This window comes from Hyperolius riggenbachi, chromosome 12 (assembly GCF_040937935.1).
Source record: "Hyperolius riggenbachi isolate aHypRig1 chromosome 12, aHypRig1.pri, whole genome shotgun sequence".
Lineage (NCBI taxonomy): Eukaryota > Metazoa > Chordata > Amphibia > Anura > Hyperoliidae > Hyperolius > Hyperolius riggenbachi.
In genome coordinates this window covers 18,248,053-18,267,994 of record NC_090657.1, presented here as the reverse complement: position 1 = coordinate 18,267,994, position 19,942 = coordinate 18,248,053, and the positions used below count along the sequence as shown (strand labels likewise).

The window sequence follows — 19,942 nt, the reverse complement described above, 5'->3', positions numbered from 1 at the left end:
ACCACAAAATACTGGGCAAGTACATAGCTTTCATCATGGGAAGATTTCAGAAATAGTTTCTAAAAATAACTAAAACTGCTGTTAGTAATACCACTTAAAGGGAAGGTCCAAGCAAAAAAAAAAAAAAAAAAAATGAGTTTCACTTCCCTGGGGCTTCTACCAGCCCCAGGTAGCCATCCTGTGCCCTCGTAGTCACTCACTGCTGCTCCAGTCCCCCGCTGGCAGCTTTCTGACCTCGGAGGTCAGGGCCACATTGCATACATTTTTACGCATTCCAGCTAGTGCAGGAAAAAAAATGTACGCATTGCACCACTAACGCGTAAAAATGTAAGTGTTAATGTTCCTGCACTAGCTGGAATGCATAAAAATGTACGCAATTCGGCCCTGACCTCTGAGGTCAGAAAGCTGCCAGCGGGGGACTGGAGCAGCAGTGAGTGACTACGAGGGCACAGGATGGCTACATGGGGCTGGTAGAAGCCACAGGTAAGTGAAACTCATTTTTTTTTTTTTTTTTTTTTTGCTTAAACCTTCCCTTTAATGACTACCTGTAAGCAGAAGCAAGCTTACCATTATCTGAATCCATTTTATCAGGATCCATACATAAACTAGATTTAATACCTAAAGCAAATCTTTTTTTACCGTTTTTTAAAGGACCTCTGTCACGAAAATCTTAATACATGTAAATATATACAAAAGAAGAACGTTTCTTCCAGAGTGAAATGAGCCATAAAATACTTTTCTTCTATGTTGCTGTCACTTACAGTAAGTAGTAGAAATCTGACATTATGGACAGATTTTGGACTAGCCCATCTTCTCAGGAGGGGTTCTCAGGGTTTTCTTTATTTTTAAAAGCACTTAGTAAATAGCAGTTGCTCCGTCCAACTGCCGAAAAAAAGTGTGCAGCGAGCAGGGAGGCTGGCCAGCATCTTTGTATAAATCTTTTTCAGGGAATGTCTTTATAAAGAATAAAGGCTATGGTGAGAATCCCCTATGGAGAGATGGACTAGCCCAAAACCTGTCGCTTCTGTCAGATTTCTACTACCTACTGTAAGTGACAGCAACATAGGAGAGAAGTAATTTATGGCTCATTTTACTCTGAAAGAAATGTTCTTCTTATTTGTATGAGTTTTAAATTGTAAGATTTCCGCGACAGTTGTATGCAAATTAAAAGTGCAGATTGCACTCAACATACGTCTCCCGCTATGTACTTTGAGTTTGTCACCCGTGAAGTGACACCCTACTGCTAGAGGGCACGCATATACAGCATGTCTAGGCTTCCAGAAACCAGGATGGATTTCGTATTAGGCAGTGCTGGTTATGAAGGAGTACAGCAGATGATCGCATTCTGACAACAAACATGGAGGCAAGTATGCTAAATAGACCCTTCAAGAAAATCAGCAAATTGTTCAAAAATGAAAAAGCAGACTGTAATCCTAGCTGGAAAGATTTACTACCGCTATAAACAAAAATGATGCAGCATCAAAGCTAGCTTTGTCATAATACACCCAACTTTGAGACTGATATTTTCTTAATAAACTGCAATTTCCATGGTGTTTTTTTTTTTTTTCTCAAAAAGTTTTTATTGATTTTCAGTTAAAGTATCAAGAAAACAATATAGTAATAAAACATATTACATACATAGCAGTTTAGTGCAATTGTATTTAGGGTACATAGAGACGCTTTAGGTAAAATACATAACATTCAAGAGAACTTTTTGATGTCAGCAGCACTAGGCATCATGTACTGACATCTGGTCAGGTCAACTTGGCGTATTGGACTTGGAGTGATTCCAACAAGGGGAAGAAGCCGTCAGGAAGGGTTGGCGGCTTAATTATCATGACCTGGAGTACCTTATTATTGTTTTAAGCAGCCCTGGGATTAAGTTCTATTGGGTTGCAACACCGTTGAGGGTTCCAAGGGCTGCCCTTTGGGTTTAACTGCGCATTTGAAGTTTCTCTGTTTTCCACATTGTAGGCCTGTTGGAGTAGAGACCATCAGGCAGGAGGGGAAAGGTGGTGAGGATGGGGGGGATGGGTAGAGAGAAGTATTAGTATAGGGGCAGAAGGGCAGGGGTATAGGTGTGGGGATTGCCGAGCCACCATTAGCTTCGTTACGTTATTTATTTACCTATTATAGGTGGTGGTTGGTGGGAATATATACGTTATACTGCTGTTAAGGTGTTGGGAAGCCAGTGTGAGTAGTGTTCAAAGTATGGTTTCCATGTCTTTTCGAATTGTGGAAGTTTGTCATCTACAATAGCTTTCATCCTGTCAAAACATAATGCATGACTGAGGTAACCCTTGAACACATGCAGGGGGAGTGCCGGGGACCTCCAGGAGTGGGCAATTACCCGTTTGGCTGCTAGGCAGATATGTGTCAGCAGTCTATATTGAAAATTGGATATGTTAGGGGGCTTTAGGCCCAGTAATGCTACTTCTGGCAATTTAGGGATTTGAAATTTGATCGTGGAGTATATAACTTGGTAGGTCCTGTTCCAAAACCTGCGTGCTTTAGGACATGTCCACCACACATGCAGAAAGGTGCCCCTCTGACCGCAGGCCCTGAAGCATAAACCTTTATTATCAGGGTTGAGCTTCTCGATACGGTCTGGTGTCAGATACCATCTCATTAAGACCTTGTATTGGGCTTCTACCAGAGCAGAGCTAACCGAGATGCTAGGCACACTCCTCCACATGCGTTGGAGGTCCTCCTTCTCAAAGGTTGTGCTGATCTCCTGTTCCCACCTAGTTATGTATGTCGGATTAGAGGTATTGGCTGGGGAGATCGCGTTCTTGTAGAGTAACGAGATTAGGCCCGGCGCGTGTGGGTCTGTAGCGCAAGCATGCTCAAAGTGAGTTCTAGTGCGTAGAGAATCGTGAGACCTAATATATTTCCTGGTAAAGTGTGCAATCTGCATGTAGCGGAAGAGTTCTGTGTCCGGTATTTGTTTGTGCTCTTTTAGGTAGCTAAAGGATTTGAGTGAGGAATCAGTCACTAAACTATAGATAGAGGTTAACCCTCTTTGAACCCACCATTTAAAGGCGTTAGGATTATGTAGCCCCGGGTAGAAATCCGGGTGTCCTGTAAATGTCATGAGGGGGAGGTGCGGGGATTGGAGCTTATCTTTTAATTTAGCTTGGTTCCATATCTTTAGTGAATGGACCATTTCCATGGTGTTTTATGCAAGGTACACACAATGCAATTTTCAGACACACTTACTCTCAGATCAATTATTTCCAAGAGGTTCAATCTGATTTCCAACACATTTTTCATAGAAGTGAACAGAAAAGAGATTATAAAAAAAAAAAAAAAAAATCGATCTGACAGTAAATCTGTCAGAAAATGTCATTGTGGGTACCTATCATTACATTTTGGCCCCCTATGTGATTGAGGTTGATACTCTGATCTAGCATGTGCAGAGGTGGCACCCTCTGGTGGTGATCAGACAAGTTAGAAAGCCTTGGCAGACTGTAGCCCCTACTGTGACTGTAGTAAGACATGTCCTGCTGCATGCAATTCTGTGCGTTGCGCCCACAAACGGATGTTAATGCAAGTCAATGTACGTGCAGTAAAAACGCATGACATGCGTTTTTCCTGTGTTTTGGGAATCGCGTTTCTCAACGGAAGTGTAGTGAATTTCCGGAGTATGGTCAAAACGCATGAGGACCAAAAACGCACAGAAACGCATTACAAAAACGCGTACAAATGCATGCGCTTTTCATAAGCGTGTTCTCCCTGCATTCTATGCGTTTTCCACACGCACACAATGTGAACGAGGCCTTAATTCTAGCGAGGGGTATGCCCAACAGTGTCAGGCATATACCGCTCAGGTTACAGTAAGTAGCCTTCCAATCAGAGAGCTGAATTTCTGTGTCTTACCAGCACACTACTGTGAATACAGACCATGCTTTGCATAGGTAAACAGGGCACATATTAAGGCTGTGGTCCCACTTGAGCTGAGGACATTTTTTGTACGTTCTTTGTTTGATGCAAAACTGACAGTAAACAGCTGTCAGTTTTGCGACAAACAGCTAAACAGGATCCATTGCGGTAAGCGGGGCGCCCTTCTGTGCAGTCTGTGATAATCCTGGAAGAGCAGATGCCTTCCCCGTATAGCCTATGGTTGTATCACATCTGCTCCAGTCCACAGCTGACGCGTACGTATGAATATGCTGCCGGGAGACTTGGGCGCAGGATACAGCCGGTATATGGCTTATCCTGCTGCTGCACAAGTCCCGGCGGCATTACTATTGCCCCTCCAGGTCCACGTGGATGGTAGGGAATGATGTAATTCAGATGCCAGCTATTGCTGGAGGCCGAATTACAGGGTTTTAAACGTATGAAGGCGCCCAAATCACTCACTGAGCGGCGCTATAGCCATAATTCCTATTAGGGTCTATGGTGGCGCCGGCTGCGCCCAAGTCTCCTGCGCTGTCAACAGTTGACCATTGGAACAGGCCGCTCCCGCTGACTGCACGTGATCCAGCAGAAGTGGGAACCGAGCCTCAATGCTTCATGTGCAGAACAGGAAGGAAGCGTTGTGCCATTTTTCATTCCAACTTACCTCTATTTCGGCAAGCAGCGTTTTTAATCGTGACAGATCCTTGGTTACCATTCCATTCTGTGCAGAGAAGAGAGAGAAGAGCAATTATAGCAACAGCTGCATATCAGACATACGGTATGTTTCTGTCTTCACATGGAAACTATGTCTAGCAGTTTTATGTCAATCCCCCTGTTGGTAGATCAAGATGGCGGCATAGATGGCAACCATGGCCACATGGCTCTGATCCTCCATTACCCCAGCCATTCACCACCTTCCCACCACACTTCTGTACTCTAATATTCTTACACTCAAAAGCATACCATTCTATTCCTTATTTTCTTCTGTGCCCCTCTGTGCTGTTTCTGCCACTCTCTGCTGCAATCCTGGCTTGTAATTAACAGTTTTAGGCAGTGTTTACAAACAAACTAACCAGCTTGTGATAGGCTCACATAAGCAGAGTGTGTGAGTCATACAGAGTGTGCAGGGGGCCTGCAGAGGGTGTGTATCGCTTCTATCCAATCACAAGCAGCCCTGCACATTCCACACATTCAAGCCTAGCCCGACAGAGCCGACAGAGGAAAGGAGATAAGATTTATTACAGAGACAGTGCAATTAGGAAAGGCTGCAGTAAGCCAGAGCACATTAGAACAGGCATAGGAACTTATAGGATAGAAGAACTAAGGCTGAAAAATTTGTTACAGAGTCTCTTTAACTCTTCACACTCCCTTTTGAATTGAAAGGCAATGGTGTCCATACATCTATGTTTATTTTTAATAGATGATCAAATGTTTATATAAACTGTTCTATTCCCTAAACATTCTTCTGCAAACCCCCATTTCCTATTCAGTGCCATGTTTGGATAAACACTATCTAATTTAGGGCTGGTTCACATTGGGGCGATCGCCAGCGATTAGCAAAGCGCTTTTACAATGTAGAAAAACCAAAGTAGGAAGGAATGAAAATGGTGAGTGGTACATACCAACAAAACAATTCAACCAAAAGTAATAAAAATATATGAAACTTTATTGTATCAAAAACAGTGCATCTAAAAACAGCCTGACCTCATAACCTAGCCACCCCATCCATTTAACTCCACAACATCCACAACAAGCTCAGCATACATACTCAAAGTGACATTGATCCAAAAGCACAAGGCAGGAAGAATGTTTCCGCAGTATATTTCTGCAGTATTAACAGAGCTCAAGTTGAAAAAATGCGTTAGTCTGCCTACAATGTATCCCTATGGATAAATTCACACTGCAGCGGTTTCGATTCTTCGCAAATGTGCTGCATGCAGCATTTTGGGGAGGCGATTGCTCAGTGATTCTCGTTCTATTGCACAGGAATCACAAGTGCAAACCGCGCTGAAACGCTGATTTCGGGGAGCCCCTGCATTAGTGGAGGAATTTATTTTAGAATAGGTGTGGTCTGTAAAAGTGGGTGTGGCTAATTTTTTTTTATTGTTGTTATTCTGAGTCTCTCCTTTAGCGCTCGTTCACACTTAGGGCAGTTTAGCCCTTTTTTCAAATGTGAGCCATTTTCAAAATCGCCCCAAGAACGCTTGTGCAATGATTCTCTATGACAGTGTTCACATCATCTGAGCGGTTCATTTCCGATCTGCTCATAGAAGCGCTGCATGGGCCATTTTTGAGTCGATTCCGCCTCAATGGAAGGTATAGGAAAAATGCTCACAAAATCATTTTGTGCAGCGATTGCTTTCACGGTTTCAAGAATAAGTACATTGTATTTATTATTTTCCAAGTCATAGAGTTCACTTCCTGACTTGCGTCAGGGAGTGAATTACAAAACCGCTCGGGAAACATGCTTAGAAAAGGAATCGCCCACCCAAGCGCCGGGAGTCGGGGGAAAAAAAAAAAAAAAAAAAAAAAGACGCGCCAAAAACCGCCCAATGCAAAAAATGTTACTAGAGAAGCCATTGGAGGGGATGGAGTGGTACCTAAAACAAAAATGGGTGGCTATCTGGGATGCCAGGAGCTGTGGGTGGTAGAGTGTGGTGTGAAGGGAGAGGTGGGTTAGTAGTGTGGCAATGGGGGATATACTGTAGAATGGTTTGGATTATTGATGCTAAATCTTCTAGGTTATCTTATTGTCATTTTATGTACTGCAGATCTCTGATATTATCCTGCATTTGGGGGATTGAAGATGAGCTATATCTCTTGTGACATTGCTCCTTACCAAAATATAATTCTGTTCCTGCTATTATTAATCTGTGGACGGATTTTGTTCGAAAAGAAGAAAACAGAGACATTAGCAACTTTGCATCATTTGTATGGTCTGTGTTTAATAGAAGGAAATAGTGTATTTAGTGTATTTCTTGTCACTTAAAAATATGTAATATTGCAAAGTGTACAAATGTAATCTCTCCAATGTTGTATGTTTGATGAAGCATCAATAAAGTGTGTTTAAAAAAAAAAAAACACCCAATGCGAACGCCACGCAATGTGAACAAGGCCTTACAGGGCACCCATTTTTATGCCCTCCATTATTGCGCTCCCTATTGTAGTTGCCTGTAACTCATCTGTACAGCTCAGTTACGGCATCCCATGTGTATATTCATCACCACAGCATGATGGTTATTTGTCATAAAAGTCCAGATTATTCTGCCAGTGCTGAACAAGTAGAGAAGCCAGAATTCATGGTACAGTAAGGCAAGGGATCACCAGGTTAAGCTCACCAATGGCTCCCCGATGAGCGTTTTCGATAAGACGCTGGCCACTATCTGCAGCTTCCCCTCCAGGTGTAAACAGCACAGTACGGCATGAACGGAGGCGTCCAACTGGGTCCGGCCACTGCCAAGAACTGGGGGAAAAAGAAAAAAACATGGAAGATTAAAGTCAAAGCCGTGTGATTTGAGTCCTGCTGTATTCCAGTCTGAGAAGCATACACACCAATAATCACAGTGCCCATTCATGGTGGAATTTGGTTTGAATCGCTACAGGATCACATCTAGTAATTGAAACAGGCTTTAACAGGTAGCTACTAGCCTGGAGATGATAGACAGCCAATCACTTCAGCCTTGTACACACACTAGACATTGAAAATCTAGCAAGTGAACAGCAGACCTGTTCAGCCTCAATAAGTTGGAGAGAAATCAACACGGTAGGTTGCCCCAGCAAAGTGCAGGCTGAGGTCATTCTTCTCTAACTCACCCCGCGCACTCCCATCTTGCTCTGCTCTGTCTGCCAGCATTAACCACTTGCCGACCAGGGGATGTTACACTGATCGGTGCTGCGTGGGCTCTACAGCCCGCAGCACCGATCAGCAGTGCAGCAGGGCGATCAGACTACCCCCCTTTTTTCCCCACTAGGGGGATGTCCTGCTGGGGGGGTCTGATCGCCGCCGGCTGCAGTTGCTTAGCGGGGGAGGCTCTTCAAAGCCCCCCTCCGCAGCGCTTTCAGCCCTCTCGCCAGCTCCCTCCCTCTCCCTTCCCCTGTGTGCTGCGCAGGACGGATTTCCGTCCTGCGCATTGAAGGATAGGCTTCAGCCTATCATATGCCGGCGATCCCCGGCCAATAAGAGGCCGGGGATCGCCGATCTGCCTTACGGCGCTGCTGCGCAGCAGCGCCGTATGATGTAAACAGCGGGGATTTCTTCCCCGCCTGTTTACATTTTGCCGGCGAGCCGCCATCGGCGGCTCTCCGGCTGTTCACGGAGACACCCTCCGTGAACTGACATGGAAAGGCCGCTCGATCGAGCGGCCGTTTCCATGGTAACCCGCAGACGACCAGTTTACGCCAATCGGCGTTAGCTGGTCGTCAAGAGGTTAAACCCCCCCCCCCCCCCTTCTCCCCCAAGCGAACACCTGAGGGATCGAGTCACAATCACTGCCAGGCAACAGGCCTCGTACGTGTGTAAATGGCTTGAAAGCTGGCCTACCATCTAGCCCAGTGGTCCTCAAACTAAGGCCTGCGGGCCGAATGTGGCCCCCTGAGGCTTTTTTACTGGCCCCCCACACACAAAATGTATTATTTATAGATGTGGTCAGCTACATCTTTAAATATTAGTCTGCATATAGAATAGCAGTGCTGGAACCACCCATCCACATGGAAGCCAGGAAGCAGTAATTTGCTGGTTTCCAATCAAATTCCACATCAGGTGACACTGCTGTCCAATTGGACTGCAGGTTGTCACCTGGGTATGCTTCACTGTCTGACCCGCAAAGACTTCTACACCATTTAATGTATACTCCGGCCCCCCAGCAGTCTGAAGTATGTTGACTCGTCCCTCAACCCAAAACGTTTGGGGACCCCTGATCTAGCCTATAGACAACTAGAAGGCGTGTTTATTTTAACAGGTCACTTTTTGGCCGGGGTATGCAGAAGGCCATTTAGCTGCCCATTAGACAGGACCGACCCAGGTGTTCCTGATGGAGTGGTGAGTCTCTGTGCATCACAGCACCATATAAATGTTTTCCCTTTTTTCCTCTATTTTTGCGAGGCAGCGGTTGTTTATATGCAGCGTTGTGCTACGGCTGGGTTGCCGTGGAGACGCGTGCATACGTTGCCCTAGGGACGAGGAGTTTACTGTTCCTATACGCCCCCTTGAGGTGGGATCATGTGACTTGGTCACATGTAGCTGACGTCATTGCACGTCTGTATCTTGAACCGTGGGGATTCGGTGTGGGAATACTCCGCCAAGTATAGCGATGTCTTCTTATGTACTGATGATCTGGATACATTTTATTGAAAATGGAGATGATGATCGCTCAAACAAAATCCCTTCCCCCCCGTGTAACTATTGGGAGGAGGTGCTTGGGTATAGGTGGAGTTATTTTTGTCATGTTGGGGGAGGAATAGTAATGGAATAATTTGCATATTAGGGACCTTAGTTCTCTATCAGGTCCGTGCGAAGGTCTCTGCATCCTGATTGGCTTAGAGGTGCCTGTTTGTGATTGGCTGGAATATGGAAATGTGCCTATATAAACTCATTGATTTTAGCTTGTAGCTTGATGCACATACTGAACAGCTTGAAAAAGGTCTGTGGACCGAAAAAGCAGGGCTGTCGCTGGCAGCATACATCATGCTATTTTACCAATAAAAGAGCATAAGAATACTGAACGGTGCTGACTCTATTGCTGTAGATAGTTGGTCCTCAAACTAAGGCCTGCGGGCCGAATGTGGCCCCCTGAGGCTTTTTTACTGGCCCCACACACACAAAATGTATTATTTATAGATGCGGTCAGCTACATCTTTAAATATTAGTCTGCATATAGAATAGCAGTGCTGGAACCACCCATCCACATGGAAGCCAGGAAGCAGTAATTTGCTGGTTTCCAATCAAATTCCACACCAGGTGACAGTGCTGTCCAATTGGACTGCAGGCTGTCACCTGGGTATGCTTCACTGTCTGACCCGCAAAGACTTCTACATCATCTTATGTATACTCCGGCCCCCCAGCAGTCTGAAGTATGTTGACCCGGCCCTCGACCCAAAACGTTTGGGGACCCCTGATCTAGCCTATAGACTACTAGAAGGCTAGTAGAAACTTGCCCATATTCTGGATGACTCCAACCCACAATTCAATATGAAACTGACTGACTATTAGAATCCACAAGGGGAATTGAACAGGCGATGGACTAGCACTTTTAAGAGCCTATCCTACTGAAAACTTTTTAATACATCTGATGAAGGTAATCTGGATAAAGCTCATGAACCAGGTGTTTATCAGTTCCTGCAGGCTCATCACAGCAGGGTCCTCAGATCTAATGTACATGGTCAGACAAGTTTGCCGATTTGTACCTGAATGCAAGCGTATGTTGCCGGAACACTAGAATGGTTGGTTGTTGATCCCTGATATTTAGTTGTTTCGTTCTACCACATTTTATCCTTTGCTCAGTATTACATTATGCAAGTTTTTATGGAAACTATTGTACTTTGCTGCTTTTATATGCTAAAAAATTTGAGTAAACAAAAATATTTGCTTAAACAGTCAATCTTCCCTATTTCCGACCAGGGAGCTTTGAACTTTCGTAGACAAATGCAGTAGTGAAGCGCTTTACTCTATTCTCCACAGGCTGGCTGTCAGGAATACATGACATTCCCCTAATCTTTGGCCAGAAAGACCCTGCTCTCTACCCTGCTCTTGGTTGTGAACAGGGGAAGGTGGGGCAGTATGATAGACCATTTGTTCAGCAGATGGTAAACCAAAACAGCAGATATTGACCATGTTAGCTCTGGTTCCTTTCAACACTTCCCAGAGAGGAGTGGGGGTAATGAGCAGTTCTGATCAACAGCACAGCTGGCTTTGAACACATCTATGCTCAAATGATTGTTTATCCAGATGTGGCTCTTTTGATGGCTGCATCTGGCTCACAGACAAATCAGTAGAGGATTCACTAAGCTACACTGCTCAAGCAGCTCAGCTTAGTGTGGCAGCACAAGTAACATTTTCTGCTGTTGCATGCACTACCCCAAAACTAATGGCTGCTCCAATTGTTTCACTCTGGACCCTGTCAGTTCCAGTGACTTTGTAGAACAAGATCCCAACACTTTGATTGGCCCAATAGGCTACTTGTCACTTGACAGGCAGCCTATTGGGCCAAAGTGCGGGGATCTCATCCTACAAAGCGAATCAACCCCCAAGTCAGCTAGCTAACTGTAACGGTATTTCTCCTGCCTGGCTCTCGGGGAAATTGCTGATGTTGCTGAAACCCAAGAGAAGCTGAAGACGTGTCTGACGCTTCTGCTGTCCAGCGGGTCAACTGTATACACATCACCATGGCAACAGGGATGTGAGCCCTACTGTCCCAGTTTAAAACATAATGTATGGCTCTCACGGAATTACATTTTAAAATATGTGGCGTTTATGGCTCTCTCAGCCAAAAAAGGTTCCTGACCCCTGATATAAAAGAATAAAAATGCTTTGGAAAAAATAGAGTATGTAAATTGGCACAAAAGAGATTACTTTGACTGGATGGATGGATTGGATCATGTGGTTGTTTAACCGAATGGATGGTAGTGTGTATGCCTGGCATTACCATCACCATTATTAAAGAAGGATTGGCGGACTCTGCCAGTAATGAAGAACTCTCATTGGATTAGCTGAGAATTTCCCCATCGCCCGTGGTCCATGAATGGTGAGACTTGGACAATCTGGTGCGCATTTTATCACATGACATTTTCTGAATTGCTCAATTTACAGCGGATCCGAGATGAAAAAGTAACTATAACAAATAACTTGTCTATAAATCTTATCTAAAGTTTAGATCGTTTAAGCCGCATCTACACGCGTAGATGCGGCCGCGATGCTCATTATCAATCGAGCCGCTGATGCGGCTAGATTGATCAGATCCGACAGGACGGATCTCCGCACCGCCGATTCCCTGCTTGCTCCCCGCGAGGGGACAATGGCAGGGAATCGAGCGGAAGATAAGCGGCGCAGGCGGGGACGAGCGGAAAATCGAATGCGGAGCGGGGACGTGGCGGGCACATGCGGAAGAGGCGATCCGGCGGCTAATCGAGCCGCCGGATCGCAGCCTCATCTACCCGTGTAGATGAGGCTTTAAACAGCAAATATAGCTGCAAACAGCTTTAAAAGTTTATGATTCTTTATTGCTGTGATACAATGACAGCAGCCATGTTCTGTTTGTCACATTGTCACAGGTTGAGGGCTGGAGATGCTATCAGCTTGCCAGTGTGTAAATTCAATCCCCTCTCCTTCTCCCTCCTCCCTTCTGCCTCTGAAATCAATGGCTAGTAACCTCCTCCTGCCCAGACTGAGCTCCTATAAGCTCCTGCTACCTGGGACTGAGTGTTAAGGCTCTCTGGAGAACCTGTGGGCGAGGCTTGTTTAGTTTATAGGGAATTAGAGTATTAAAACAAAACAAAAAAAGTATTTGGCTGGAGGAATGCCCTATAAACTATATGTAAGGAACACAATGAGTAAAAGTTTATCTCAGATCCACTTTAAAGCAACTCACGAGCTGATAGGCTGATCTCTAACCCTCAGCACAGACATAGGCTTGTACTCACCAAGTTTGCAGTCTTCATCCGCCTGGTCATAATTTTTCTGGAAAAGTAGGAAGAGGTGTATCAGGATTCTGAAGTGATCAACTTTTATTGCCAAGCTCAATGTCTTACTTTAAAAATGACCATTCTATGTCAATCAATGTATGAGTCTGCCGACCCACTTACCTTTGGATACCACTGGATTATACAAGATCCACACCCTGAGGCCCACCATGGAGAGCGCATTGCCATCAGTCCATCTGCCTAATGACATGCTGTGTGACAGATACCTTACTGAAGGCCTTCACAGTATGTTCTTGTAGAAGATCCTGGTCAGTGGTGTCACACATGTACAAGCTACTTTTCCACCCGCCGTCCTTCCCCTTCAAGAGCCAGAGACATATTCCTATATCCAGCAGACATTATTATTTATATAGTGCTGACACCCTCCGCAGCGCTGTACATATATACTGTTTAGTCACTGAACTGTCCCTCAGAGGGGCTCCCAATCTAATCTCTATCATAGTCCTATGTCTATGTATAATTGTGTAGTGTATTAGGGATAATTTAGGGGGAAGCCAATTAACTTATCTGTATGTTTTTTGGGATGCGTGAGGAAACCAGAGTGCCTGGAGGAAACCCACACCGACGCGTGGAGAACATACAAACTCTGTGCAGATAGTACCCTGGCTGGGATTCAAAGCGGGGACCCAGCGCTGCAAGGTGAGAGTGCTACGTACATGCACTACATGCATAGAAAAGTCAAGAGGAAGAGCTGCGGCTGGGAGATCAGCATATACACATTGCACATCAATGCCCCGGATTGGCTAAAAGGCCTTCAGTATGGCATCTCTCTCACATGAGAATTACAACATGTGGGTCGCTCACACAGTATATAGAAATATTTTATCATGCAGTTCTGGTAATATAAAGACATTCATCTTTACAACTCCCTGGGGCAAGTTATCCCTGGACCCATTCCCACTGCTCATCCTGTCCATATCTAATGCCCCATATGCATCATTACAGGACCACTGTAGCAAAAAAAAAAAAAAAAAAGTTTCTTGCCCCATGCAAGCAGGTAATGACCAAGGTGGATGGGCCTGTAGTCCCCACTGACTAAACCAGGAATGACAAACTCGGCCCTCCAGCTGTTACGGAACTACAAGTCCCACAATGCATTGCTGGAGTCAGACAGCCACAGTCATGACTCAAAGGCAAATGCATTGTGGGACTTGTAGTTCCGTAACAGCTGGAGGGCAGAGTTTTCCAATACCTGGACTAAACTGTAACAACCCAAATGGTCTTATAGGATACCTGAACTGACATGTGACATTATTATTGTTTTTATTTATTGTATTTATAAAGCGCCAACATATTACACAGCGCTGGACATTAGTTTAGGTTACAGACAATATTTAGGGGTGACATACCACAATATAACAATACAGGAATACAAGAAAACCAGACCACACAGCAGAGTATGAGCTTAAAGTAATGCTTAGTCACTGGAGGAGAGCATGGAGATTAGGCAAGTTAGGTTCACTCAGATGCATAGCATGGGTTCACAGTAATGGAGGTGCATGATCAGGTATGACACAAAAGGAGAACGACCCTGCCCAAAGGCTTACCAATCTAGAAGGAGAGGTTGAGACACAAAAGGTAGGGACCAGAGTTCCATTGTGGGTTTAGAGCACCATTGAGGGATGGTAGGCCATAGTGAAAAGGTGAGTTTTGAGGGCCTTCTTGAAGATGTTGAAGGAGAGGGCTGCCCTAATGGGTGGAGGTAGGGAGTTCCATAGTGTTGGAGCAGCTCTTGAGAAGACCTGGAGGCGTGCATGGGACTGGGTGATGCGGGGGAAGAGCGGAGTGAGCGGCTAGGTGTGTACCTCTGAGTAAGATCAGAAATGTAGGTTGCACAGGTTTTGTGGACAGATTTGTAGGTCAGACACAATATCTTGAATCTGATTCTGGACAGGGTAGGAAGCCAGTGGAGGGATTCAAGGAGGGGATCCGCCGTGGTGGAGTGATGGGAGAAGTGGATAATTCTGGCTGCCGCATTCATGACGGACTGCAGTGGGGCTATTTGGGTCATAGGGAGACCAGACAGAAGGGCATTACAGTAGTTGAGGCGGGAAATTATGAAGGCATGGATGAGGAGTTTGGTGGTGGCAGAGGTCAGGAAAGGGCGGATATTACAGATGTTACGGAGGTGGAAGTTGCAGGACTTTGTGAGGTGTTGGATGTGGGAAGTGAAGGAGAGTGCGGAGTCTAGGGTGATACCCAGACAGCGGGCTTGAGAAGTAGGGGGAATGGTAGTGTGGTTAACAGTGACATGCACATCTGGGAGGTTCAGGGATAGCCGGGGTGGGAAGATCAGAATGATGAGATAGACATGTGTATGTACAGTGCCTAGCACACAAATAACTATGCGGTGTTCCTTTTTTTTTTTTTTTTTTTTTGTTGCTTTCTCTGCCTGAAAGAGTTAAATATCAGGTATGTAAGTGGCTGACTCAGTCCTGACTCAGACAGGAAGTGATTACAGTGTGACCCTCACTGATAAGAAATTCCCCTTTTTACCTCTTTCTTGCTCTCAGAAGCAATTTTCTACTAGGAAAATGTTTTATAGTTGGAATTTCTTATCAGTGAGGGTCACACTGTAGTCACTTCCTGAGTCAGGATTGAGTCAGCCACTCACATATTTAACTCTTTCAGGCAGAGAAAGAAAAAAAGGAACACAGCATAGTTATTTGTGTGCTAGACACTGTACATACACATGTCTATCTCATGTCACATGTTAGTTCGGGGATCTTTTAATGTCGGTGGGTGTTGTTCTCCAAACAAAAAACTGGCTGCAGGAGAGCAGTGTAATACAGTGGCAGCCCCCATCATACCATGGCAGAGCAGTCTGGAGCCACACTCACTGGCTGCAGGAGAGCAGTGTAATACAGTGGCAGCCCCCATCATACCATGGCCGAGCAGTCTGGAGCCACACTCACTGGCTGCAGGAGAGCAGTGTAATACAGTGGCAGCCCCCATCATACCATGGCCGAGCAGTCTGGAGCCACACTCACTGGCTGCAGGAGAGCAGTGTAATAACAGTGGCAGCCCCCATCATATCATGGCAGAGCAGTATGAAGCCACGCTCACTGGCTGCAGGAGAGCAGTGTAATACAGTGGCAGCCCCATCATACCATGGCCGAGCAGTCTGGAGCCACGCTCACTGGCTGCAGGAGAGCAGTGTAATACAGTGGCAGCCCCCATCATATCATGGCAGAGCAGTCTGGAGCCACGCTCACTGGCTTCAGGAGAGCAGTGTAATACAGTGGCAGCCCCCATCATATCATAGCAGAGCAGTCTGGAGCCACACTCACTGGCTGCAGGAGAGCAGTGTAATACAGTGGCAGCCCCCATCATATCATGGCAGAACAGTATAGAGCCACGCTCACTGGCTGCAGGAGAGCAGTGTAATACAGTGGCAGCCCCCATCATATCATGGCAGAACAGTATGGAGCCACACTCACTGGCTGCAGGAGAGCAGTGTAATACAGTGGCAGCCCTCATCATATCATGGCAGAACAGTATGGAGCCACGCTCACTGGCTGCAGGAGAGCAGTGTAATACAGTGGCAGTCCCCATCATATCATGGCAGAACAGTATGGAGCCACACTCACTGGCTGCAGGAGAGCAGTGTAATACAGTGGCAGCCCTCATCATATCATGGCAGAGCAGTATGGAGCCACGCTCACTGGCTGCAGGAGAGCAGTGTAATACAGTGGCAGCCCTCATCATATCATGGCAGAACAGTATGGAGCCACACTCACTGGCTGCAGGAGAGCAGTGTAATACAGTGGCAGCCCTCATCATATCATGGCAGAACAGTATGGAGCCACGCTCACTGGCTGCAGGAGAGCAGTGTAATACAGTGGCAGCCCCATCATGTCATGGCAGAGCAGTATAAAGCCACGCTCACTGGCAGCAGGAGAGCAGTGTAATACAGTGGCAGCCCTCATCATATCATGGCAGAACAGTATGGAGCCACACTCACTGGCTGCAGGAGAGCAGTGTAATACAGTGGCAGCCCTCATCATATCATGGCAGAACAGTATGGAGCCACGCTCACTGGCTGCAGGAGAGCAGTGTAATACAGTGGCAGCCCCCATCATGTCATGGCAGAGCAGTATGAAGCCACACTCACTGGCTGCAGGAGAGCAGTGTAATACAGTGGCAGCCCCCATCATATCATGGCAGAGCAGTATGGAGCCACGCTCACTGGCAGCAGGAGAGCAGTGTAATACAGTGGCAGCCCCCATCATATCATGGCAGAGCAGTCTGGAGCCACACTCACTGGCTGCAGGAGAGCAGTGTAATACAGTGGCAGCCCCCATCATATCATGGCAGAGCAGTATGGAGCCACACTCACTGGCTGCAGGAGAGCAGTGTTATACAGTGGCAGCCCCCATCATATCATGGCAGAGCAGTCTGGAGCCACGCTCACTGGCTTCAGGAGAGCAGTGTAATACAGTGGCAGCCCCCATCATATCATGGCAGAGCAGTCTGGAGCCACGCTCACTGGCTGCAGGAGAGCAGTGTAATACAGTGACAGCGCCCATCATATCATGGCAGAGCAGTCTGGAGCCACGCTCACTGGCTGCAGGAGAGCAGTGTAATACAGAGGCAGCCCCCATCATATCATAGCAGAGCAGTCTGGAGCCACGCTCACTGGCTTCAGGAGAGCAGTGTAATACAGTGGCAGCACCATCATATCATGGCAGAGCAGTCTGGAGCCACACTCACTGGCTGCAGGAGAGCAGTGTAATAACAGTGGCAGCACCCATCATATCATGGCAGAGCAGTATGAAGCCACGCTCACTGGCTGCAGGAGAGCAGTGTAATACAGTGGCAGCCCCATCATACCATGGCAGAGCAGTCTGGAGCCACACTCACTGGCTGCAGGAGAGCAGTGTAATACAGTGGCAGCCCTCATCATATCATGGCAGAACAGTATGGAGCCACGCTCACTGGCTGCAGGAGAGCAGTGTAATACAGTGGCAGCCCCCATCAAATCATGGCAGAGCAGTATGGAGCCACACTCACTGGCTGCAGGAGAGCAGTGTAATACAGTGGCAGCCCCATCATATCATGGCAGAGCAGTCTGGAGGCACGCTCACTGGCTGCAGGAGAGCAGTGTAATACAGTGGCAGTGTCCATCATGTCATGGCAGAGCAGTCTGCAGCCACACTCACTGGCTGCAGGAGAGCAGTGTAATACAGTGGCAGCCCCATCATATCATGGCCGAGCAGTATAGAGCCACGCTCACTGGCTGCAGGAGAGCAGTGTAATACAGTGGCAGCACCCATCATATCATGGCAGAGCAGTATGAAGCCACACTCACTGGCTGCAGGAGAGCAGTGTAATACAGTGGCAGCCCCATCATATCATGGCAGATCAGTCTGCAGCCACGCTCACTGGCTGCAGGAGAGCAGTGTAATACAGTGACAGCCCCCATCATATCATGGCCGAGCAGTATAGAGCCACGCTCACTGGCTGCAGGAGAGCAGTGTAATACAGTGGCAGCCCCATCATACCATGGCAGAGCAGTCTGGAGCCACGCTCACTGGCTGCAGGAGAGCAGTGTAATACAGTGGCAGCCCCCATCATATCATGGAAGAGCAGTATGAAGCCACGCTCACTGGCTGCAGGAGAGCAGTGCAATACAGAGGCAGTCCCCATCATATCATGGCAGAGCAGTATGAAGCCACGCTCACTGGCTGCAGGAGAGCAGTGTAATACAGTGGCAGCCCCATCATGTCATGCCAGAGCAGTCTGGAGCCACGCTCACTGGCTGCAGGAGAGCAGTGTAATACAGTGGCAGCCCCCATCATATCATGGCAGAGCAGTCTGCAGCCACGCTCACTGGCTGCAGGAGAGCAGTGTAATACAGTGGCAGCCCCATCATATCATGGCAGAGCAGTCTGCAGCCACGCTCACTGGCTGCAGGAGAGCAGTGTAATACAGTGGCAGCCCCATCATACCATGGCAGAGCAGTCTGCAGCCACGCTCACTGGCTGCAGGAGAGCAGTGTAATACAGTGGCAGCCCCCATTATATCATGGCAGAGCAGTCTGGAGGCACGCTCACTGGCTGCAGGAGTGCAGTGTAATACAGTGGCAGCCCCATCATATCATGGCCGAGCAGTCTGGAGCCACACTCACTGGCTGCAGGAGAGCAGTGTAATACAGTGGCAGCCCCCATCATATCATGGCCGAGCAGTCTGCAGCCATGCTCACTGGCTGCAGGAGAGCAGTGTAATACAGTGGCAGCCCCATCATATCATGGCCGAGCAGTCTGGAGCCACGCTCACTGGCTGCAGGAGAGCAGTGTAATACAGTGGCAGCACCCATCATGTCATGGCAGAGCAGTATGGAGCCACGCTCACTGGCTGCAGGAGAGCAGTGTAATACAGTGGCAGCCCCCATCATATCATGGCAGATCAGTCTGCAGCCACACTCACTGGCTGCAGGAGAGCAGTGTAATACAGTGGCAGCCCCATCATATCATGGCAGAGCAGTCTGGAGCCACACTCACTGGCTGCAGGAGAGCAGTGTAATACAGTGGCAGCCCCATCATACCATGGCAGAGCAGTATGAAGCCACGCTCGCTGGCTGCAGGAGAGCAGTGTAATACAGTGGCAGCCCCCATCATATCATGGCAGATCAGTCTGCAGCCACACTCACTGGCTGCAGGAGAGCAGTGTAATACAGTGACAGCCCCCATCATGTCATAGCAGAGCAGTCTGCAGCCACACTCACTGGCTGCAGGAGAGCAGTGTAATACAGTGGCAGCCCCATCATATCATGGCCGAGCAGTCTGGAGCCACGCTCACTGGCTGCAGGAGAGCAGTGTAATACAGTGGCAGTCCCCATCATATCATGGCAGAGCAGTCTGGAGCCACGCTCACTGGCTGCAGGAGAGCAGTGTTATACAGTGGCAGAACCCAACATATAGTGGCACAGAAGTCTGGAGCCACACTCACTGGCTGCAGGAGAGCAGTGTAATACAGTGGCAGCCCCATCATATCATGGCAGAGCAGTATGGAGCCATGCTCACTGGCTGCAGGAGAGCAGTGTAATACAGTGGCAGCACCCATCATATCATTGCAGAGCAGTCTGGAGCCACACTCACTGGCTGCAGGAGAGCAGTGTAATACAGTGGCAGTCCCCATCATGTCATGGCAGAGCAGTCTGAAGCCACACTCACTGGCTGCAGGAGAGCAGTATAATACAGTGGCAGCCCCATCATATCATGGCAGAGCAGTATGAAGCCACGCTCACTGGCTGCAGGAGAGCAGTGTAATACAGTAGCAGCCCCCATCATATCATGGCAGAGCAGTCTGGAGGCACGCTCACTGGCTGCAGGAGAGCAGTGTAATA

At 47.4% G+C, this 19,942-nt stretch overlaps 1 protein-coding gene across 3 annotated transcripts in view; it reads right to left on the bottom strand.

Moving 5' to 3' along the window:
- HELZ (helicase with zinc finger) overlaps positions 1–19,942 on the bottom strand; it is a 221,909-nt gene that overhangs the window by 129,158 nt on the left and 72,809 nt on the right. For all 3 annotated transcript variants that reach the window (XM_068263178.1, XM_068263177.1, XM_068263179.1), the window contains exons 3-5: positions 12,535–12,571; positions 7,239–7,363; positions 4,565–4,621 (exon numbers count right to left, since the gene is read on the bottom strand). In XM_068263178.1, the coding sequence (XP_068119279.1) occupies positions 4,565–4,621; positions 7,239–7,363; positions 12,535–12,571 (219 nt within the window). The remainder of the gene's footprint in view (positions 1–4,564; positions 4,622–7,238; positions 7,364–12,534; positions 12,572–19,942) is intronic.